Source organism: Antechinus flavipes, chromosome 1 (assembly GCF_016432865.1).
Source record: "Antechinus flavipes isolate AdamAnt ecotype Samford, QLD, Australia chromosome 1, AdamAnt_v2, whole genome shotgun sequence".
In the NCBI taxonomy this organism is placed as follows: Eukaryota; Metazoa; Chordata; class Mammalia; order Dasyuromorphia; family Dasyuridae; genus Antechinus; species Antechinus flavipes.
In genome coordinates, this window is record NC_067398.1 from 96,078,234 (window position 1) to 96,103,854 (window position 25,621).

Consider the following 25,621-nt stretch of genomic DNA (forward strand, 5'->3'; position numbering starts at 1 on the left):
TGTAAAAGAAGTGCAAAAATTCAATGAAATAAATGACTTCCTTAAAAAGCAGAATTGGCCAAATGGAGAAAGAGGTACAAAAGCTCACTTTTAAAATAACTACTTGAAAATTAAAATTTGGTAAATGGAAGCTAATGAAACCAAAATACATCAAAAATCAATAAAACAAAGTCAAAGGAATTTTTAAAAAATAGAAGAAAATGTGAAATATCTCCTGGGAAAAACCAACTAACCTGGAAAATAGATTGAGGACAGGACATTTAATAATTATTGGGCTACCTGAAAGGCATGATGAGAAAAAAAGTCTAGACATTATATTTCAAAAAATTATAATGCAAAACTGCATTACATATATATAAGGAAAAAAAAGGAAAGGAAAGGAGAAAAGAAAGGAAAGGGGAAAGGAAAGGAGAGGAGAGGAGAAAGGAAAGGAGAAAGGAGAAAGGAAAAAGGAGAGGAGAGGAGAGGAGAAGAAAGGAAAAAGGAAAGGAAAGAAGAGAGGAGAGAGGAGAGACGGAAGAAGGGAAAAGGGAGAGGGGACAGATGGAGGGAAGAGGGGAGAGAGGAAAGGGGAAAGGGAAGGAAAAATTTACTGATGTTACTGCATAACATCAAAGAGATTATGAATTATATTATGAGATTATAAATCTCAAAATGAAACCTTTCAGGAATATTATTGCCAAATCCCAGAACTTCCAAGTGAAAAAGAAAATACTTTGAGCAGCCAGAAAAAAATTAAATATGAAGTCATGGGAAATTTGAGGAATTTTTTTTTAGAGTCTTACTGTTATTATAGGAGTTTGTGCTATACTGCCATAGTCTTTAAACACTCAGTCACCTCTATGACAAGATTGGGCACAGGAGTAGAACTTTATGGAGGTATTCTAATGTTCAATGCAAACAAGGAAAGAAACAAAACAAAGATTTCTTAAGAACTTACTATGCACCAGGCACAGTTCTAAGTGTTTTATTTTTTTTTAATATTGTCTCATTTGACCTTCATGAGAACACTGGGAGGTAGAGCTACTATTACTCCAATTTCACAGATGAAAAAACTGAGATAGACAGAGGGTAAGTGACTTGTCTAGGGACACACAGCTGGGAAGGAATAAGTCTTTAGATGGAGCTTACAGTCTAATGGATTACATGCTAAGCACTTTACAAATACCTTCACAGCACCCCTGAAAGGGTAGCACCTTCATTATCCACATTTTATTTTTGAGAAAACAGAGACAAAAAGAGGTTAAATTACTTTTTTGAGATCATTCAGAAATGGTCTGAGGCCAGATTTTGACTCCGGGCTTCCTGATTGCAGACCCAGCCCTCTCTGCTGCCATTTAGCTACCTTCAAAGACAGGAAAGGTTAAAAATGGTGAGAAGTGTAAGAGAAAGCATGGTTCAAGAAGATAAAATTAGAAAGACTAAGGACTTATAGAGTACAAAGAAACTTTACATCTTTATATTCTAAATGCTTTCTTCAAGAAAGAAAAATATCAGGTAATAGGAGATAAATATCAAATACTATAACATTATCCAGAAAACTAATAAACTGATACTATTTTAACATAGGAGAAGATTTATTATTCGTGTAGAAATTGTCCTAGTCTGTATATATTTAGATCCCTCTTAGAATTTGTATAAAAAAAGAGAGAGAGAGAGAGAGAGAGGGAAAAAGAGAGAGAGAGAGAGAGAAAATTATGAAAGTGAAGCATTATATCCTAAACTATTTAAGCAAGCAATTATAAGTGAAAATTGAAAATGGAGAACAGAAAAGACACTTATACAAAGTATTATCATTTTATGTAGATGGCAAACTGATTTAAGTCATTACCACAATATAAAAAAACAAAGACTACAAAGCTTTTCAGTCTGCTAAATTTGACATATGTATCAAAGGAAAGAACTGGGCTTCCCAAACACCAATAGTTCAGAATATAAAACTGTTTGTAAACTCTTAAAAAGAAGGATTATTGATCTGGAAGGGCAAGGGAAATCAGAGGTCATCAAGTCAACATCATTCTTTTTCAAAGATGAGGAAACCACTTTAGAAGGCTAACTGCTCCTAGCCAAATAGCTATTGAGAATCTGTGGGAGGATTAGCACCTAGATCTTCAAATTTTCAAGTCATTGATTTTTGCATTAAATTACAGATGATTATAAGCAACATTATCTAAGGGGGGAAAAGGAAAGCAGTAAGTATAAAACAAGTTTGTAAAAAGCTTGGAAGGAGAGGAAAACCATACACCCCTGGGTTGTGAAGGATAGATAGGCTTGCTCATGCACGTAAAAAAGATTAAGATAATGAAGGATGTTCATTTTCCGGATTCTGACATATATCTGGATAGATACTACATGGAACTTGTCCAACTGAATCTATATTCTAATCAGTACAGTATATTTCTTAGAAATGACTCTTTCTAAGAAAAATTTATTGCAAAGATTTTTCACCAGCTTCCTGCTTTTCTTCTAATCTTAGAAGCACTGATTTTGCTTGGGCAAAAACTCTTTAATTTTATACGGTCAAAATTATTTTATATCTGTGAAACTCTATTCTTGTTTCATCATGAACTCTTTCCCTATCTATAGATCTAACAAATTTCTTGCATGTACACTAAATTTACTTGTGATATCACTATTTGTATCTAAATCATGTAGCTATTTAAAACTTGTCTTAGTATATGGTGTAAGCTTCTGATTTATACCTTTTTTTCAGCCAGACTACTTCCCAATTTGCCTTGCCCTAAAAATTAGGATCTTTCTTTGGATTTAACAAACACTAGGGCTGCCATGCTCATTTGTTTCTAAATGTTTTTTGTCTAATTTGCCTAATTGTTCTACAGATTAAATTATCTATTTCTTACCCAGTACCAAATACTTGTGATAATTATAGCTTTGTGATTAGTATACTTTGAGATCTGATACTTCCAGCCTCCCTTCCTTTACATTTTTTCATTGATTTCCTAGATATTATTCATTTTTTGTTATTTCAGATACATTTTTTCAATTATTTGCCCCCAGAAAAGAATTTCAATAAATATATTTTGTACAAGTCCTTTTTTACTTTTTATCTCTTTTGGGATACAGACCTAGTAGTGGTATTACTAGGTCAAAGGGTATGCTCAGTTTTATAGCCCTTTGGATACCGTTTTGAACTGTCCTATTGAATGGTTGAATCACGTTACAACTCCACCAGCAGTGCATTAATGTCTCATTTTTCCCACTTCTACTCCAATACTGGTAATTTTCTTTTTCTATCCTATTAGCCAATCTAATAGATATATACTGGTACTTCAGAAGTGTTTCCATTTGTATTTCTCTGATCAATTGTAAGTTAGAGCATCTTTTAATATATAGATAGGTATGATTACTTCATATGAAAATTGTTCATAATTTGATAATTAATACATTGGGGGAAAAATTTAATTCATTTCTTTAAGTGTTTAAAGCATGAGGTCTTTATCAGAGAAATGTGCTTTAAGTTATTTTTCTTCACAATTATTTTTGCTAACCGTATTCCCCACCCCATTTATTCTGTTTTCTCTTTTCATCCTGTCCCACCTCAAGTGTTTTGTTTTTGACAATCTGCCTTCCCTTTTATCATCCTCATCCTTCTCTTATCCCCTCCCCTTCCTACTTTTTAATGTAATATAGATTTCTATATCCAATTGAGTATATATGTTATTTCCTTTTTAAGTCAATTCTGATGAGAGTAAGGTTCACTCACTCCCCTCCCCTCCTCTTCTTTTTTCTTGCCTTTTTTATGTGTGAAATTTTGCCCTATTCTACATCTCCTTTTCCCTTTCTCCCAGTACATTCTTCTCTCACTCCATGATTTTATATTTTTAAATATCATGCTTTCACATTCAACTACACTGTGCCCTCTGTCTATATATAAACTTCTTTTAACTGCCTTAATAATGAGAAAATTGTTACAAATTACAATTATTATCTTTCCATATGGGGATATAAACCATTTAACCTTATTAAGTGCAGTATGAAGTCCATTATGATTCCCTTTTCCTGTACCTTTTTATGCTTCTCTGGAGTTTCAAAAAATTTTTTCTATTAAGCACTGGTCTTTTTTCATCATGAATGCTCAAAAGTTCTTTATTTCACAGAATTTCCATTTTTCCCCTGATGGATTATACTCCGTTTTGCTGGGTGATTCTTGGTTGCAGTCTTAACCCCTTTTTACTCTGGAATAAACCCTCTGATCCTTTATTTGGAAGCTACTAAATCTTGTGTTATATTGTGATTGACTCCACAATATTCAAATTGTTTCTTTCTGGCTGCTTTCAATATTTTCTCCTTGACTTTGAAGCTTAGGAATATATATTCCTGGGAATTTTCATTTGAGGATCTTTTTCAGAAGGTGATCAGTGGGTTCTTTCAATTTTTATTTTACCCTCTACTTCTAGAATATCAGAGCAGTTTTCCTTGACATTTCTTGAAAGGAGATGCCTAGGCTCTTTTTTTGGTCATGGCTTTCAGGTAGTCCAATTATTTTAAAATTATCTTTCCTTGAACTCTTTTCCAGGCCAGTTGTTTTTCCAATGAGATAGTTCACATTGCTTTCTATTTTTCCATTCTTTTAATTTTGTATCTTTTTTTTTGATTTCTCATAAAATCATTAGCTTCCATTTGTTCAATTCTAATTTTTAAGGAATTATTTTCTTCAGTGAGCTTTTATACCTCCTATTCCATTTGTCCAATTCTTCATTTAAAGAAGTTGTTTTTTTTAGTGAATTCCCTCCACTCCCCTTCAATCATTTCTATTCCTTAAGAAGATTTTTTTTTCCCATCGGTGAATTTTTGTGTCTCTCTTTCCATTTGGCTAATTCTGTTTTTTAAAAAAATTTTTTCATTATAGGTTTTTATTTACAAGCTATTTGCATGGGTAATTTTTCAGCACTGATCCTTGCAAAACCTTCTGTTCCAACTTCACCCCTCTTCTCCCCCACCCCCTCCCATAGATGGCAGGTAGACCAATACATGTTAAATATGTTAAAGTATATGTTAAATACAATATATGTATACATATTCATACAGTTATTTTGCTGCGGACTTAGAAATAAGTAAAAATAACCTGAGAAGGAAATCAAAAATCCAAGTGGACAAAAACAGAGGGAGTGGAAATGCTATGTTATGGAAATACTCCCAAATGAGTATGGGAACTCATTTCCCATAGTTCTATCATTGGGTGTAGTTGGTTCTATGCATTATTGAACAAATGGAACTGATTTGGCTCAGCTCATTGTTGAAGAGGGCCATGTCCATCAGAATTGATCATCATATAGTATTGTTGAAGTATACGATGATCTCCTGGCCCTGCTCATTTCACTTAACATCAGTTCATATAGGTCTCTCTAAGCCTCTTTGAAATCATCCTGCTGGTCATTTCTTACAGAACAATAATATTCCATAACATTCATATACCACAACTTATTTAGCCATTCTCCAATTGATGGAAATCCATTCAATTTCTAGTTTCTAGCCACTACAAAAAGGGCTGCCACAGACATTTTTGCACATACAAGTCCCTTTCCCTTCTTTGAGATCTCTTTGAAATATAAGCCCAGTAGCAACTCTGCTGGATCAAAGGATATGCACAGTTTGATAACTTTTTGAGCATAGTTCCAAATTGCTCTGTAGAATGTTTGGATGCATTCACAATTCCACAAACAATGCATTAGTATCCCAGTTTTCCCACATCCCCTCCAACAGTCAGCATTATCTTTTTCTTGTCATCCTAGCCAATCTGACAGGTATGTAGTGGTATCTCAGAGTTGTCTTAATTTGCATTTCTCTGATTAATAATGACTTGGAGCATATTTTCATATGGCTAGAAATAGTTTCAATTTCTTCATCTGAGAATTGTCTGTTCATATCCTTTGACCATTTATCAATTGGAGAATGGCTTGATTTTTTTATAGTCAATTCTCTATATATTTTGGAAATAAGGCCTTTATCAGAACCTCTGACTGTAAAAATGTTTTCCCAGTTTACTGCTTCCCTTCTAATCTTGTCTGCATTAGTTTTGTTTGTACAAAAGCTTTTTAATTTGATATAATCAAAATTTTCTATTTTGTGATCAATAATGATCTCTAGGTTTTCTTTGGTCACAAACTCCTTCCTCCTCCAAAGGTCTGAGAGGTAAATTATCCTATGTTCTTCTAATTCATTTATAATCTCATTCTTTATGACTAGATCATGAACACATTTTGACCTTATCTTGGTGCATGGTATTAAGTATGGCTCAATGTCTAGTTTCTGCCATACTAATTTCCACTTTTCCCAGAAGTTTTTGTCAAACAATGAATTTTTATCCCAAAAGCTGGGGTCTTTGGGTTTGTCAAACACTATATTATTAAAGTTATTGACTATTTTGTCCTGTGAACCTAACTTATTCCACTGATCAACTAATCTATTTCTTAGACAATACCAAATGGTTTTGGTGACCACTGCTTTATAATATAGTTTTAGATCTGGTGCAGCTAAGCCACCTTCATTTGATTTTTTTTTTCATTAGTTCCCTTGAAAATTTTGACCTTTTGTTCTTCCAGATGAATTTTGTTGTTATATTTTCTAGGTCATTAAAATAGTCTTTGGGGAATCTGATTGGTATGGAACTAAATAAATAGAATAATTTAGGTAGTATTGTCATTTTATTATATTCGCTCAACCTATCCAAGAGCACTTATTATTTTTTCCAATTGGGTAGATCTGACTTCATTTTTATAGAAAGTGTTTTGTAGTTTTGCTCATATAGTTCTTGACTTTCCCTTGGCAGATATATTCCTAAATATTTTATACAATCGGCAGTTACTTTAAATGGAATTTCTCTTTGTATCTCTTACTGTTGGGTTTTGTTAGTGATATATAAGAATGCTGATGATTTATGTGGATTTATTTTGTATCCTGCAACTTTGCTAAAGTTGTGGATTATTTCTAATAGCTTTTTAGTAGAATCTCTGGGGTTCTCTAAGTATACCATCATATCATGTGCAAAGAGTGATAATTTGGTTTCCTCATTACCTATTCTAATTCCTTTAATCTCTTTCTCAACTCTTATTGCCGAAGCTAGCATTTCTAATACAATACTGAATAGTAATGGTGATAGTGGGCAACCTTGTTTCACTCCTGATCTTATTGGGAATGGTTCCAGTTTCTCCCCATTACATATGATGCTTACTGATGGTTTTAAATAGATGTTACTATTTTAGGGAAAAGCCCATTTATTCCTATACTCTTAATTGTTTTCAATAGGAATGGATGTTGGATTTTATCAAATGCTTTTTCTCTATTGAGATGACCATATGGTGTTTGTTAATTTGGTTACTGATATAGGCAATTATGCTAATAGTTTTCCTAATATTGAACCAGCCCTGCATTCCTGGTATAAATCCTACTTGGTTGTGGTGTATTATCCTGGGAATGATTTTCTGTAGTCTTTTTGCTAATATTTTATCTAAGAGTTTAGCATCAATATTCATTAAGGAGATTGGTCTATAATTTTCTTTCTCTGTTTTCAACCTACCTGGTTTAGGTATCAGTACCATGTCTGTGTCATAAAAGGAATTTGATAGGAGTCCTTCATTCCCTATTTTTTAAAATAGTTTATATAACATTGGATTTAATTGTTCTTTAAATATTTGGTAGAATTCACATGTAAATCCATCGGGTCCTGGGGATTTTTTCTTAGGGAGTTGATTAATAGTTTCTTCTATTTCTTTTTCTGAAATGGGACTAATTAAGCAATTTACTTCCTCCTCTTAATCTGGGTAGCCTATATTTTTGAAGGTAGTCATCCATATAACTTAAGTTATCAAATTTATTGGCATAAAATTGGGCAAAGTAACTCCTTATTATTGATCTAATTTCCTCTTCATTGGTGGAAAGTTCCCTCTTTTCATTTTTAAGACTAACAATTTGATTTTCCTCTTTCCTTTTTCTAATCGGATTTACCAAAGCTTTATCTATTTTATTGATTTTTTCATAAAACTAACTCTTAGTTATATTTATTAACTCAATAGTTTTTTTTAACTTTAAATATTATTAATTTCTCCTTTTAATTTTAGAATTTCAAATTTAGTATTTGATTGGGGGGGGTGGTTAATTTGCTCTTTTTCTAGCTTTTTAAGTTGCAAACCCAATGCATCCATTTTCTCTTTCTCTGTTTTATTCAAATAAGCCTCTAGAGGTATAAAATTTCCCTTTATTAGTGCTTTGGCTGCATCCCACAAATTTTGGTGTGTTGTCTCTTTGTTGTCATTCTCTTGGTGAAATTATTAATTGTGTCTATGATTTGGTGTTTCACCCAATCATTCTTTAGGATTAGATTATTTAGGGGGTTTTTTTTGGTCTTTTTTTGGGTCTATTTACCCCTAGTTTTTTGTTGAATGTAGTTTTTATTGCATCGAGATTTGAAAAGAATGCTGCATTTAATTTTGAGGTCTTTATGCCCTAATATATGGTCAATTTTTGTATAGGTTTCATGAACTGCTGAGAAGAAAGTATACTCTTTTCTGTCTCCATTCAGTTTTGTCCAAAGATCTATCATACCTAACTTCTCTAATATTCTATTTATCTCTTTAACTTCTTTCTTATTTTTATGTTTGATTTATCTAATTCTGAGAGTGCAATTCTGAGAGATCTCCCACTATTATAGTTTTGCTATTTCTTCTTGCAACTCTCAACTTCTCCTTTAGGAATTTAGATGCTATACCATTTGGTGCATATATGTTTAGTATTGATCTTGCTTCATTATCTATGCTACCCTTTAGCAAGATATAGTTTCTTTCCTTATCTCTTTTAATTAGATCAATTTTTGCTTTTGTTTGATTTGAGATCAGGATGCTAACCCTGCTTTTTTGACTTCACCTGAAGCATAGTAGATTCTATTCCAGGCTTTTATCTTTACTCTGTATGTATCACCCAGTTTTAAATGTGTGGCTTTTGATCCAGTCTGCTATCCGCCTCCATTTTATGGGAGAGTTCATCCCATTCACATTTACACTAAAAACTACTAATTTTGTATTTTCTGCCATCTTATTATCCCTAGATTATACTTTTCTTTTCCTTTCCCCTCTCGCCCCCTTTCCCAGTGTTAAACTTATTGAAACCACTTGTCTCACGCAGCTCTCCCTCTTTAAAATCCCTCCCACCTTTGAGATCCTCCCCCTTTCTTATACTTTTTCCTTTTTTTTTCTGTATTCCCTCCTATTTAGCCTACTCTTTTCCTTTTCTCTTTTCTTCTCCTACTTTTTAATTAGATGAGAGAAGTTTCTCTGTAAACTAAATATGTTTAATATTTTCTCTTTGAGCCAAATCTGATGAGAGTAAGATTCACACAATGCCCTTCCCCTTCCTTAATTCCTTCAGATATGATAGGTTTTCTTTGCCTCTTCATGAATGTAATTTCCCTCTTTTTATCTCGCCTTTTCCCTTTTTCTGATACTATCCTCTTTTCACTTCTACTTCCTTTTTTTTAATATTATAATGGTAAAATCAAATTATACAAGCACTCTTTATATATGCCCATAACAGAAATACAGTTTTCAAGAGTTCTTTTTTATCTTTTATGCTTCTCTGGAGTCCTATATTTGGAGGTCAGATTTTTTGTTTAACTGTGTTTTTTTCATTAGGAATAAATGGAATTCATCTGTTTCATTGACTGTCCATCTTCTTCCCTGGAAGAAAATGTTCAGCTTAGTTGGGTAGTTTATTTTTGGCTGAATTCCAACTTCTTTTGCCTTACAGAATATCATATTCCAGGCCCTTTAATACTTTAATGTGGAAGCTGCTAGATCCTGAGTGATCCTTATTGTGGCTCCTTGGTATTTGAATTGTTTTTTCTGGCTGCTTGTAATATTTTTTCCTTAATCTGATAGTTCTGAAATTTAGCCACAATATTTCTTGGAGTTTTTATTTGGGGGTTTCTTTCAGAAGGTGTTTGATGTTTGATGAATTCTTTCAATGCCTATTTTATCTTCTCATTCTATTACATCTGAGCAGTTCCCTTTTTTTTTTTTTTTTTTTGGATTTCCTGTAAGATAGTGTCTAGGCTCTTTTTTTCATCATAATTTTCAGTAAGTTCAATAATCCTCAGGTTATCTCTCCTAGATCTATTTTCCAGGTCTGTTGTTTTTCCAAGTAGGTATTTAACATTTTTCTATTCTTTTTTTTTTTTTTTTGGGGGGGGGGGGAGGGTTGCTTGACTGATTCTTGATGTCTCAATAAATTGTTCATTTCTATTTGTTCAGTTCTGATTTTTAATGAGTCATTTTCTTCATTAACTCTTTTTACTTCTTTTTGTATATGTCCAATTGAGTTTTTAAATGAGATATTTTGCTCTATGGATTTTTTTTCCATTTCACTAATTTTTTAGTGAGTTATTTTCTTTTTCCAATTCACAAATCCTACTTTCCTGGGAGTTTTTTTTTTTATCTTTTCCAATTCACAAATCCTAATTTCTTGGGAATTTTTTATCTTTTCCAACTCATTAATTCTGTTTCCCTGAGAGTTCTTTATCTTTTCCACTTCACATTTCAGGAAGTTGTCTTCTTTTTCTACTTTATCAAATCTTTCTTTTAATGAGTTATATGTCTTTTCCATACTTTCTTGCAGAGCTTCACTTTCCTTTCCCCATTTTTTTTCTAGCTCTCTTTTAAGATCTTTTATAATTTCTTTTAGGAGAGCCTTGTGTGATAAGGAGCAGGTTATATCCCCATTGGGGTTTTGTCTGTAGATTGTCTGCTATTAATCTCCTTAGGGTTGGAAATCTGCTCTCTTTCTGTATAGAGGCTATCAATAGTTAGAGCTCACTTGGCTTTTTACTCAATTTTTATAAGCCTTTAGGGTCTGCCTTCAGGACAAGGAGGTTCTTGGCTTCCTCTACAGAACAGGAACAGATAGACAGTAGCTGTCCTGCAAATGGGTTATGAAGAGCAGCCACAGTCACTGCTGTGGAAGTTTTACTGCCCTGGAAAAGCCCCCACTGTGCTGGAAGTATGACTGCCCTGGGCAGAACCCTGCTGTGCAGAACAGCGGCTGCCCTGGGACAAGTGGCTGAGCAGCAGGAATGTCACTGCCCTGGGCAGAGCCCCGTACTGCAGACTGTGGCTGCACAGCTACACTGTGGTTGTGCTGAGCCACTCCAGTGCTGGGTGGGTGTGGCCAAGTCCTGTGAAACTGGCATTTTGAACTACACTCTACCTTTGGCATTTGTGTAACTTCTCTGCTGATCTACTGCTTTGCACCCAAAGCAGAGCAGCTAACCCAGGGTGGAGTCTTCCCTGCAAATCCTCCACCCACAGAGACTGCCCCCGCCCGTGGTCCGCTCAGTGTGCTAGCCTCTGTGTTCTGCCTCCCTGATTGTGCTGGCCTCTTCCCACCTGATCAAGACAGACCTTTTCTGGCAATCTTCCAAGTTATCTTCACCTGGTAATTTGTTGTACTCCCAATATCCGTGGATTCTACTAGTCAAGTTCTATTTCTGAAGCTAAATTAGGTAATCAGTAAGTGAAGGTAGAAGGGAACTCAGAATGAAGCATGTGTCCTTTCCACCATCTTCGAACAATTCCAATTCTGCTTTTTAAGGCATTCTCTTCATTCACTTTTTGTACTTTCTTTACCATTTGGTCTAGTGTAATGTTTAGGGTGTTATTTTTTTCAGTACTGTTGTGTGTGCATTTCCTTTAACAAAATGTTGACTTGTTTTTCATGATTTTCTTGCATTACTCATTTCTCTTCCCAATTTTCCATCTACTTCTCTAACTTGACTTTCAAAATCCCTTTTGAGCTCGTCATGGTCTAAGACCAATTGATAATTTTCTTGGAGGCTTTGAATGTAGGAGCTTTGACTTTGTTATCTTCTGAGGGTGTGTTTTGATCTTCTTTGTCACCACAGTAATTTTCTATGGTATTTTTTTTCTATTGTTTGTCATTTCCCCTGTTACTTGACTTTTAATTCTTTATTAAACTAAGGGTCTACTTCCCTAGTGAAGGGTGCATTGTTCCAAGCTTTATGAGTCTTGTACGGCTGTTTTCTTTTAGGAACCCATAAGTTTTCAGTTCTTCCAAGGTGGTATAATGCAAGGAGAGTTGTGTTAACTCCTCTCCTGGCCTGTCGTCTGGTCTGTGAGTGACCATAAGCACTTTTTTCTGCCCTAAAGCTATGAGGAGGGTTCCTGTTCCATTATGCATACAAGTTTTGGTATGCTAGTGCTACTCCTAGTCATAAGACTGCCACTCACAACTACAATCCAGATTCAAGTATAAAGCAAAGCAACAATCCTGCTTTACTGCTAATAAAAAGATCCTTGTTCTTCTGACCAGTTGTTTAACCCCTTATCTATGAGCTGCAAGCTCCCAAAGCTTCTGCTACCAGGCTGATTCAGTGGCTCCTAATGCTTGCTTCCTTCCTGTTGACCTTCTAAATTGCCTTGGACTTGAAAATTGCTTTACTCCATCTTTTTTGCAGGTTCTGTTACACTTGAATTTGTTTAATCATTAAATATTAAGATATTTTATATTAAATATAAAGATATTTGAAAAGCTTTAAGAAAGACTTGGGAAGTTACTTGACTTTACTCCACCATATTGTTTTCCCTCCCTTTCTTTTTTAATAGGTCACTTTCTTGCCTGCTTGCCTTACCCAGCTCTGTCCCTGTCAATAGTGACATGATTCTTTCCATACAGATTGACTATGGGCTACCTGTCTCATTTGTACAACTCCATCCCTGATAACAGAGCATTTTTTTACCTTTCACTGCCCCCAATGGCTACAGATTTTGTATCTCTTCCCCTTTCTCTTCCCAGCAATGCCGAGTCCTTCAGCATGGAAAGCCCCCTTTCTTTCTTCATCCATGTGTACTCTATCAGGTAAAGCATGCCATCTTTCAACTATAAAGCCGACCACATAAGCTTCTCTTTTTATCTCTAACTAGCACTTAACATTAGCTAAAAGTATTACTAGCTATACATTAGACAAAAGGACAAATATAATAACATATTATGATTTTTTAAAGGAAATTTCTGGTACTTGGTTTGGAGAATCACAAAACAAGTCATTTATCACTCTTATTCTGAATTTATCACTTTATGCCTATGAACTAGTTCTACTCTAAGTTGCAAATGTTTTTTTTCATAAAGCATTACCATAAAACATAACCAATGCAGCATTTTTTAAAGCTATAGATATTGACCCACATCCAAAGAATTCATCTGATAGCAATTACTTGACAAGAATTTTAGCAGAATTATATGATATTTGACACTATAAGGACTTATTTCTAAAATTTTAAATGCTTAATTTTTTTCTAGTATCTTGACCCATCAAATAGTAGACACAGATTGTTCTATAGGAACTTCTACGGATGTAGTTAAGTTTTGCTGTTAAAATATAACTAATACCAAAAGTCCAAAAGTAAGCTCTGATAAATTACTATTCATCATAAAGCTTTTAAAGTAAAAGGACATGGAATGCTAGTATTCCTAAAATAAAGGCTGTTTTGAATTTTAAAATATTCTTTAATTACATTCTATATGGTACTACAACATACTGGAATCACTACTAAATAATTGTACAAATGAACAGTCAATAAAAAACTTCTTACATGACTGATAAGCAGAAACTTGATTCAATAGTGGAGAAAAATAACATTACTATTATGTCATAAAAGGACAATTATTCTAGAACTAAAAGACAGACACTTGATTGAACTACCTGAATTACTATTGGTAATTTCAAGAGGCAAGAAAGAGAATCATGGAATTAAACTCCAAATCACCAAACTCTCGCAACAAATTCCATGTTTCTTTGCTAAAAAGTTTTGTTGAGATCAAAAGATACCTCAAATCCCCAAATTTTATGAGCTACAAAATATAATGTTTTATCACGGGCTGCATTTTTAATGTTATAGGCCTCAAGGTTGATAATAAAATACTGACTGAAGAATAAATCTATTTGTCCCTAATAATGGCATACTGTTTTTGGTTTCAAGTCTTTTAAAATGCTAGTTTATCAGGAGAATAAATTAATATTTATAGAATTTTACTACATTATTCAAGTAGACAGAACATTGTAAAGAAAGGTAAGTTTAGTCAATTATGAGTCATTTATTTGGCTATCTTGTATTTGGTGAAATATTTTAAATCCAGGGAATAAGGATGGTGGTCTCAATCTTCTGAAACTTCTTCCTGATGGAGAAGGGAGTAATTTTCCTTACTAGAAGATGCCTCATGAACGCACGCCACCAGAAGAGGAAATGGGAGTCAGGCATGACAGAAGCCTGAGGCATACTGTGTTGCATACTGTCCAAGGAACAGGTTGTATCAGTAGTACATACAGGGAGAGCCTTGACCTGAGCTATGTGAAAGGAAATCAAAGAGGTTAGTAATTGGAGTCAATAGAGACAGTAGTCAAGAGTCCTACAAAAGAAAGAATTTGGAGAGATGAGATTTTCATGAATGTCCCACATCCACCCAGACTTTTTTAGGAAAAGACTCAGGCATTGGGTAGACAGGATGACTGTTGAGGGAGTCTCCAATTCAAGGCTTTTCTCTTGATAGACTTTCAGAAATATCAAAGGGAAAAAGGAAAGACTCATCTTAGAGAAAAAATGTATCCTCGGGAACATAAAAAGTACCTGAAGTCAGTCTTTGTCCTAGCCTGACCAAAGAGTTACCCCACCACCACTACTGGGAGCCCATAAGATGGGATGGGGAGAATTGGAGAGTACAAATTTTATGAAATGCTGTCTATAGCAAAAACATGTTCAATAAGTAATTGTGTTCAAAAGGACATAAACATAAACTACTGTTCTCAGAATCTCTTTAAACAATGGGAGCATCTTTAAGGTGAGTCAGTATCACCAACTGAATTAGCCTTATTACAATGACAGGTTACTGAGCCTTGCATACATGAGAGGCTTCACTTAACATCTCTGATTATTTTCCCTTTGAGTTTAAATCTATTCTTTTGTAAAAATCAATCATTAGAAATCATTTCTATATAACAAACTTGTAGTTTCTCGATAAACGCATTCCTTGTTTGGGGATTATAAAATCCAAACTCTTTTCCCAGGGCTATCACCTTGCTCACAAGATGGTTCCAAGAAACCTAGCAAGCTTTCAGAACTGAGCTTGCTACTCCTGACTTTTCATCCTATCTACCATTAAAGATGCTGTGAGCTGAGCATTTCCACTTGTCTGTGAAGGGGAAGGAATCTGCATACCCTGAGATCCCAAGTGACACTTCTCTAAAAAGAAAAAAAAAAAAAACACTAGATAAGGTTTTCACCTCAGTGATTTCCATTTACAATAATTACCAGTTTTAGGCAATATCATTATGACAACAAATAACTTAGTTAACAATCTTATAACTTTCGTAAGTGATAGCTAAACTGTTTTAGATATAACTTCTTCTTAACACACAAGCAAAAGTGGAAATATCTAATTCCCTAATTAGTGGTTACAAACACTATAACAAACTGATTTTAAACAGATTTTTTTCTTCCACGTTCTTTTAGTTGCTCAGTTTATACTGTAATTCAAGTTACAAACCAAATCTCAAACTTACAATCTCAGAAAGAACCTATTACCCATCAATTAGTATTTACTGAGTCTCTCATCAGTCAGTAACCGGCCCAAATAGGAAGGCTTGAGCTTCCCCTCCTGTATCTTTAAATGAGTTTCCTTTTTGTGTTGGGGAGGAAACAAGGCTATTCTTACAATTGAAAAGAACATGATCTATCACAAAAATGGGTAGGAATCTCATATAATTTGCAATCAAATCTCCAATTTTAATACACATATATATGCTAATTTTAAAAATTATTTTTAAATTGACTAATGCTTAAATTTAATTTGTAAGACTCCCTAAATAGCAATTAAATGTTCAATGTGTCCCAATTATTTTTTGGTTGTTTCCTAATTCACACAATTTTCTTTTGAGAGCCAGGAAAGAGTTAAGTGTTTCAGTCCCATTTCCTGAATCTTGCAAGCAGGCTGATATACTGCAGGAGCTTCTAAAGTAGCAGCAAACTGTTTTTCTGTTTCCAAAAGTTCCCAGATTCTCAAACTCCCTACTCATATAGTCAGGATAGATTATAGTCCTCTATTTCTTTCTGCTTCTTTCATTCCTACATGCTTAACCTTTCTTGTTTTCATTTCTAACCTGCACACTTGTTTGTTATTTTGATCTAACACTTTTCCTCAACGTGCTTTTACCATCTTATCTCAAATAACAATATATATTCTTTCTCTCTCTCCTATCTACCCTCCCTATTGTATCAGGCAAAGGAGAAACAAATGGAAAAAGAGGAAGATTTATTTCATTTCCCTAAAACAAAGCTATTGAATTTGTCCATTGCTTTTAAAATCTTTCTAAAACTTTCATAAAACGTAATCCTTATTTTCCTTAAAATAAATTCTATGGGTGCTACTGAATTTTACCAAGATGTTTCAGAGTGGGGTAAATTCCTAGAACTACCCAAAGTCTCAGGAGCTCTCTCCTAGGATTTTAAAATGATTAGTTGCCAAACTTCTTAATGATTAATCACAAAACTTACAGAATCTGCTAAGATGTTTTAGCTTTAATTATCTAACTTTATTTCTACTGACCCAAACTGGCCAGTACTAGGACCACAAAAAAAGTCAGGATTTTCTTTTTAAAGGTGGAATTCTTTTTAGGAATGTTAATAAGTCTTTCCCAGACTTCTCTCTAATTGCAGCCCTTAGAAGTTTTTCTTTCTGGCCACATTTAAATATTTCAAGGAATCTTGCTCAAGCACAAACATGACAGACATTCTGCAAACAGAGAAACACACAAAATGACAATTAAAATAACTATTTGAGAGATTCATCCTGATCCTTCAAGGTGTACTGAAGCCAGACAATGGTACAATTGGGGTCTTTGAATTTCAAGAGTTTCTTCCTTTCAATAAGCTGAAAAGAAGGGCTAGTTAAAAGCATTTTTCAGGAATCACGAAAGACGGTATTCTTAGAGAGGGCCTTGAAGGATGAATATAAAGGACCTCTCTCCTTTTTACTTCCTTTCTACAAAGTAAATCCAATTGCAAGATGTTATAATTTAGAGAGCCATTTTGAGGTCATCTTCCTGGTCCTCTAGATCTTATTGGAACCAGGCAACATTACAAAAAATATAAGGTATTTTTTTCCTTGAGTTGTCCTTGACCAAATTTGTCCTGCTGTCCTAAAAGGCACCCCAGCTGAATCCTTTGGTCCTGGTCCAGGATATAAGAAGTTCTTCCCAGATCAGTCCTTTAGATACCCTTGTCTAAAGGATTTCAGATCTGTGCACAGCTGTAGTAAACTGTGAAATCTTCAAACTATGGTGGAAGTAGGCAGGTGTTCCAGAGATTTCCTCTATGCTCCTATGACAAGCATCCCTGACAAAAGAGGGAGGGAGAAGAAGTGGCAAATAGAGAGACATCCCACTCTGAGAGTCCAGAGGAGCTTACACAGGAATGGACAAGAGATAAGTACAATGCAAGCTTGAGTGAGTCCAAAAGAATCAGATCCACAAAGGGAATCCTGGTATTGACACCAAAGAAGGAGAAAGGTTTTGAAGAGGTTTAAATTCCAAACAAGGCACTTTTATGTGATCATATTTAGATAATTACGTTAAAATTAATGTGATTCAAATTACAATTTTCATACAAAGCTGAATAAAATATCAGCATTTTATTCATAATTTCATAATAATATTAAATAATCATATATGATTATGATAAAAAAATTTAAGATGTAACATAGAATAAAGAACAAAACTACTATGGAAGAATACAAAAAAATTGAAATATAAAGTAAATTTAATAGGATCTTACTGTCTTTTTAAATCTGTACCTATCCACATATTTTCGGTGCAACTTCCTTCTTGAGTGCATTCCTTTATTAAATAAATCTAGTAGTACATCTACTTAAATTACTGAACAACAGATTTATAGACATATGTGTAAATTTGATAAATGTGAGCTTAAACAAGACTGTGAATAAAATATGCAATTGTCATAATCATACAACTAAAGTTGTCTTTACCTTTACAGTTTGTTTGGTAGTCTGAAGTTTTTGATCAGTTATTTCTTGTTGCTGTGTAAGCTTTTCATTGGCATCCTTTAATTCCTTAATAGAAACTTCAGTAGACTTTTTCAAATCCTGTAGCATATTGATTTGCTGTTGCATGGATCCAACTCTTTCATTTAATACTGGTTTTGCAAAGTTTACATTGTTCTCATTCTCTTTGTTAACTAAATAAACAAGGTGGTAAATAATGGCTTTTAGTCTTTCTTAAGATTTAAAATGAAAGTTATGTAATTTCAATACATTCTTACCTTTAGTAGTGGCTGGTGCATATGCCTTCCTCAAAGCATGAATTTTCTTCTTCTGTGAAAATGATCTTCTACAATCCTTATTATAGCTATCCTGAATTTAAAAGCCTCATACAAATTAGATTAGTATTCAAAACCTCTTGTTAGATAAAACAAAAACAATAATTTTACTTACTTAAAACTTATGAAAAGCAAATGAAATTTATATCAGATAAATAAAAAAATTAGCAAAATTTTATTTTGCACATGTCCAAGACCATAATTTATTGGCTAGGGTTAGGTAACTAGTATAATTGTTATTCAACTGGCAAGCAGAATGTCAAATCAACTTTCTAGAATGAATTTTAAGGCCTTCTAAAGAAATATAGGAGCAAATGTGACAAGCATTAGAATAAATTAAAATAAAATTTATTGTGTGACTTGAATTATTTTAGTTCTGAGTATATAAATCCTTTACTCCTCTTTTCACTCCTGCCTGACTGTCCCTTGGATATTTCCCTATGATGTCAACTGTGGACTTGGGCAAGTAGAGGAAATGAAACTTCAGTTGTTCTATTTTGTTACCAGTCATAGCAAGAGAAGGAGATTGAAACTACTTACTGAATTGATTTTTAAAGACAACTGTGCATTTCAATTACCTATGCTACCCTTGTATTCTGATGCCAGACATAATCAAGAATTGTCTTCAAGAGGTAGTATGAGGCTTTCAGATGTCTAAGTAGGATACAAGAAAAGATAACTCATATGAATTACGTAAATAATGAATTCTTGAAATTTTTCTAACACAGAAGGGGAAAAGAATCATAAAGAAATTAAGAAAACAATTCAACTACTACTTTCTGCTGCACCCAGATGAAAAGATAAAGTAATGTGTGTAGGTAAATAAAAAGTATACTTTTTCTAGACATCCTTGATGATACTATACTAAGATTAAATAAAACAAAGCTATGTTGGCTCACTTTCCAAAATTGCTTTTCAACAATAAATATTGCTCCCCCCTTAAAAAAAAGAAATTAAAAACATAGACATAAATAGTTGGCATGTTTTAAAAAGTAGAAAAAAGATTAAATATTACTGTGGTAGTATTTTTTAGATGGTGAATATTTTGATTAGGAGCTTAGGTTTTGTGTGTGTGTGTGTGAGAGAGAGAGAGAGAGAGAGAAAGAAAGAAAGAAAAAGAGAGAGAGAATTTGCTTTAGCATAAAAATAAATTCATTGTTAAAAACAATTTATGCTTCTCATAAGCTAGAAATTTTATGAAGACTTCAATTCTGGAACAAATTAATGATAAAATATTTTAGCTTATGTGATATTTTTGAAGATTCATTGCCACAAAGAAAGCATTTCTTGGTAGTCATTAGGGGGAAAATGGTACTTTAAAACTTTAAAATATGGTATTTGTTTTTAAGATCAATTCTTAGCAGAGAGGAAAAAAAGCACTGCCTAATCTAAAATAACTACCACGTTACCTGTAGTTTGTTCAGTTCCACTGAATACCATAAAATAAAGAATGCTGATATAGTTTCATGTTGTGACAATGGATTGTATATTCTACATATAGTGGATTAACAAAATGAACGATTAAATATAAAGTGTGACAATAAAGTCACAAAGCTGATTTTTTTTATTTTGATATCTAGGATTCAAATTTTAAATCATTATATTACAAATTCAGCGAATTTATTGTTGGTTTAACAAATTCGAACAAATATAAGTTGTCCAAAATTTGAAGACTGTCTAAAAAGACATAAGGGTCCTCATTAGGCAAAGAATATAATCAAGGTTAAAATTTATTTCTATTGATATTTTTACTAATTAATAAAAATATATAGCTTATTTTTCTTTATTGCTTTACAGATAAAAGTATTACCAAGATATAGTATATAATCAATTTTACTCTTTATTATATGCCTTTTGAAAATAATTTTAAAATTAGGAACACAAGCTTAAAATAATTAACTTAAAGAAGTTTCAAAAACTATTAAAATAAGTCTTATAAATAAATAAAACCAGAATATATACCTTTTTGGTTGGATTTTCTATAGCTAATACAATTTGTTTCTTCCCTTCTGCTTGTTCTTCTGTCTGCTTCCCCTCAACTTTTCTTGGACTGACTTTTTGGGATGTTTTCACAATGATTGTTCCTAGGTTTTGAGAGATCAGTTCTTCAGAATCACTTTAACAGGAAAAATTCAAAAAGAAAATTTATTAAAGTAATTCATGTCTTTCTAGGTTGAGTCTTTAAATAATTTTATCAACTTTAGGTTAAAAAAGAATTGAACTCTATAAATGTGCCAAAGATACTTGGAAAGAAAGGTAGAATTATACAGTGTAGACATCTACATTAATCAAGAACACAAGATAAATATAAAATCTCCATTTTACTTTGTGCTTTACTATGTGGCTACAGCTGTAGTGTTAATTAAAGGAAATGATAGTACAGCAACAGAGAATCAAGTTAATTATTATTTTCAAATCTCTAATATCCCCCAGGCAAATTTACAATGATGTACACTAGTGGAAATGTCATATGAAAAACCTGTCAGAAATCGCTTACTGATGTATATGAACTGCCAGATGGGTCCTACCATTTAAAACACACTTTGAAAAGGAGATAATAGTAATGCAAATATTGAGTTGCCTATATTAAGTTAAACAGAAGAAATGACATTAGGAGGAAATGTGAGGTTCTATGGATTTTGCTATAAGGGAAATGGCAAAAAAGTGAAAATAATTTGAACTTGGACAGGAGAAGTTTATATTGGTATGTAGGCAGCTTTACAAAGTAAATATATAGCTATGTGTATATACATATATCAATTTTTAAATCCCATGTTTATATAGGTATATAAAAGGTATTATATAGATATGTGTAGATATATTTATATATAGATATGATAAAAAATTTTTCAAAAAAGACCATGATTTTCTTATCAGAAGTGGTGTTCAAATGTAATCTGGGTTTTTCCAAGTGTAGATTGGACTAGAAAAACCCTAAGGGGCCTTCTAAATTAGTTTGAGAGTCTGTGACTCAAATTTCATTTGTTTCACATGTTTTTAGAAAACAATGAAAAAGTTGCCAATGATCTCTGAAATCCATAATATGTATAAAATCTAACGAAATATGACAGAGATAAAATATAAAACTGCAGATTTCAGATATGATTTTTGTTTAAAGGAAGTAGGGTTCAAGTATGTAGTGAGTAGACCAACATATCATGATCCTAGCTTTTAAGCAAGATGGCTTAAATGAAAGGTGTGGCTGGCACTTTCAACTTGCTACCACTTTAAAACAAAAAGAAATGTGGAAAATAAAGTAATGAAAACAAAAAGGGAAAGGGAGAAAAAACTCTCTAATATGTAAATCCTACCTTTTAAAAAAAAATTGGATAAAAGCTAATCAAATGTTCAGATTAAAAGCTGAAAGAATTGGAGAAGTCTGGAATGAAGAAAATACTTTAAAAATCTTAACATTGTACTTCAAGCATATGAAAAGATAATAGAGAATGAAAGATTAGACTGATGTTCCTTGGTACCAGATAGAATAACATCATAAGTGGGAATCACTAAGAGGCAGATTAAGGTTTGATATTAAGAAAATCCTCTTTAAAAGCAGAATTGTCTAAAAATAGAATGGAATGCCAAAGTAGTAGATTCCTCTTCTGCAGAGTGTTAGCTAGAAATTATTTATTAAATATGACAGAAAAATATTTTCATTTGGGTATATGCCAACTAATAGTTATTAATTAGTTGTAGTTTTTAGTTCTCAGTTATTATTGTAATTACATGTAACATAATATGTGAGACTTAATAATAATCCTTAATATTGTATTAGATAAAAATTACATCCTTTCCAAATTTATGATTCTGTGGGTTCTCATCTTACATGATTACCCCTGCCCTCATGGAGCTTACAATCTAATGGAGAGTCAATAAATAGGAAATAATTAACAGAGAGAAAGAATAGAGCTTTCAGGAGATAGAATTTTAGCTGGAACTTAAAGGGAGCTAGATAAGTCAGTAATCAGAGCCAAGGACAGAGAAGGTTGCAGGCATGGGGCACAACTAGAGGAAAATCCCCAACCTAAGAGTCTTGTTCCTGCATAGGCAGGACATGACTGGCCTCCCTTCTTTCTGGTCATATACAATATAGATGATATTTTGACGCAATCTTACATCCATGGTATTTTTTCCCATTGTTAATTTGCTCAACAGCAATTTTAATTCTTCAGAAACTATAGGATTCCTTGATTCATACAGCCAAACAGCATTGTACAAACAAAAAAATACTTTGATCTTATTGATAGGGTACAGCAGCACCTTGGTACTCACTAATTGTTCCAGAAGGCATGATGAGTGTCAAAAACAATGAATATCAAACGATTTTTCCCAATAAGGAGTGCATCTCCAGGTCACATGCATCTCTAACCGATTTCCCAAAGGGGCAAGTGGAGCTTCCAGCCCGGCACAGCTGGGCTCCTCTCTTCTTGATCCAATTCCTTTCTGAGAGGAACTCTGACCTTTATACTGTCCTCCCACCCCATACTCTCCCCACCACTACCACCATACTCTCTAAGTTCCCTTGAGGGTAGGAGAGGGATAGATGTAGAGGAAGTCCTGTGCCCTTCACCACTTAGGGTTCTAGCCACTGCCCAGGGCTCAGAGGCTACTTGGGTCCTCTGGTGACCCCACCCCTGCCACCACCTCTACCTGGGCTCCCACTGCTGCTCCTCCTCTTGCTGAGCACATCAGCTGCTCCACAGCCTTTTCAGCACTACTTTTTTGAAAGTTGGGAGACTCTACATTACAGTCATACCTTCCTGTAGGAACTGCCCTACAACTTGCTCTCCAGTGCACACAACCTCAGCATTGTGGGCTCCAACCCGACAATCCTGTGCACCACAGTCTTTGTGGGGAGGAGCTGCCTATGTATGGCCAAGGGCAACAGCAGCATTGGCAGGGGATGAACAGTACTTCTGACCAAACTCACTTCTCTATTGCTCAACCAAGGCAACACTTAGGTGCAATGAGTGCCAAACAATGGTGAAATGCTGAAGCATTTTTTTTCTCATCAAAATGAGTTGAATACTGAATTAGATTATTTTTGAAGTAGAGGATATCTGAAATAACATTGCACTCGTCTAATAATGCAGGCTACAACCCAAAAATGCCTTCTCATCCTGTACAACTCTCGTTCACATTCATCCACAAGTTTTCCAGTGAGATCAAACATGATCGTATGCCTTTTATGTAAATATTAAATAGATCCTTTGGTTGTGTTTCGCTTATACTTTCATCTTGCTACATGATCAGACTACCTCTTTTCATGTGATCAAAGATCTCTTGAATGACTTCCTTTATATTGCCTTCTCTTGCCCAATTCTTTATTACTAATGTAAGGCTCACTTGTGCTCATCATATAGAGTTTCATTTCCTATGGGCAAACCTCAATTTAAATTTTTCAGAGACACTGGTGTTGATTACTTGTAGCCATACATCATCACCATAAAACTATTGCTACTCAAAAAACAGGTCATTGCATCAAGGAGAAACTTAGTATAATTAAAAGTCTTGTTTTATTTCTTAAAGATAACCAAGACAACTCTCTTCTTCTTCTTCAATTCTTGACTCAGTTCATATTCATGCATCGTCTGAGAAATCTTATATATAATGAGAAACCAATTCTAAGGATAGGTTTGGTCAGCCAGTTGTTTATCACCATCTGGAAAATAGGGATTTTTAATGTGGTTAGGTTCCTTCAATCAACAAATATTTCTTAAATGCCTACTATGTGCAAGGAACCATGTTAAGTGATGAGGACCCAAAAGGAGGCAAAAGACAGTTCCTAGTTTCCAAGATCTTACAGCCTAATGGGACGCAACATGCAAATACATACAAAGCGAGTTATATTAAAATAAGTAGGAAATAATTAACCAGGGGAATTCATAGGGGTTGAGGAAAATTTCCTTAGGTGGCATTTTAGCTGAGACTTACAAGAAGCCAAGTGATTTCTGATACAATAATCTAAACCTGGATTGTCACCATAAAACTCCTCATTTTCATAAACAGATTGCCATGGCTGAGTCCATGAGGATGCTAATCATAGAGGGATTTTTCATTTCATTCTTGGACCATGGCTATCTTAAAGGCTCTCAGTGAGGTTAAACCATTTTCAGTTACATTTGACAAATCCGATAGTACCTGTTATGAAATTTTATTACCAGTTGTTAGAGTGATGTCTGCTTGTTCTAAATCTATTTCTATAGGCTTTGATTTTGTATCATATGTTCAAGCATATCAATCTTCTTCCTTTTGTTTAAAAAAAGAAGATTTGTTCATTTTTCTCTGTTTACCTTCAGGTAATGGGTTCTGTGTTCCTTGAGGGAAGAGACTGTATGTATTTATGTTTTATTTATATTCCTAGCAGTTAGCATGATACCTGGCATGTAGAAAGTATTCAAAATAGCATAACAAATAATAACAACATCTCACATTTATGTAAGGTTTAAATATTTTCTAAATGTTTTACAAAAATTATCTCACTTGATCCTCACAACAATCTTGGGAAGGCAGGCACAATTATTATTCAATTTTATGGAGAAATAATCTGAGGTAGAAAAAAGTTAAGTGAATTGCCTAGTATCACCCAGCTTTTAGCTGTCTGAGACCAGATTTGAACTCATCCTTTAGACTCCGGGTGCAACATTCTATCTTCTATGCATCAAACTGTCAAGAATAATGTAATATATTTATTCAAGTATGTGTATGTAATTAATATGCATTAGAACTGAGCAGTTAATTAATTTTCATGTAAAGCATGAAAATATGAATGTATTTACATACATCTCTCTATATAAATAATACCATATCATTTATAAAATGAGGGGATTGATACCAAAAGCTTGAGGAACTATGAACAATTAAAATTGAAATATAACTTAAAGATGGAGGGTAAATCCTAGTTGGGATGTGAATGAGATAGGATCTCACTTAATCTCAAATCTAATGCTTTCCCAGAAAAACACAGGCAAAATTATGAATTATGACATTCATAATGGAATTCAGAGCTAGAGAGATTTTAAAGATCAGCTAGTTCAACTTAACTTTAATAAACTGAGGCAAAAGAACACTAATTGTCATGTCTAAAGTCACACAGAAAGTTGCAGGTCTTGTTTCCTGTAATATTCCACTTTCTGAACAGACAAAACTGAATCAGATGATATCCAGAACTCTAATCTCTAATATTTATAAAGAACAACTTTAACAAATTG

The 25,621-nt window shown here is 33.6% G+C and overlaps 1 protein-coding gene across 1 annotated transcript in view; it reads right to left on the reverse strand.

Moving 5' to 3' along the window:
- The window catches only part of CNTLN (centlein), a 446,067-nt gene that overhangs the window by 131,247 nt on the left and 289,199 nt on the right, over positions 1–25,621 (reverse strand). The window contains exons 17-19 of the mRNA XM_051970804.1: positions 20,373–20,526; positions 18,354–18,444; positions 18,061–18,269 (exon numbers count right to left, since the gene is read on the reverse strand). Of these exons, the coding sequence (XP_051826764.1) occupies positions 18,061–18,269; positions 18,354–18,444; positions 20,373–20,526 (454 nt within the window). The remainder of the gene's footprint in view (positions 1–18,060; positions 18,270–18,353; positions 18,445–20,372; positions 20,527–25,621) is intronic.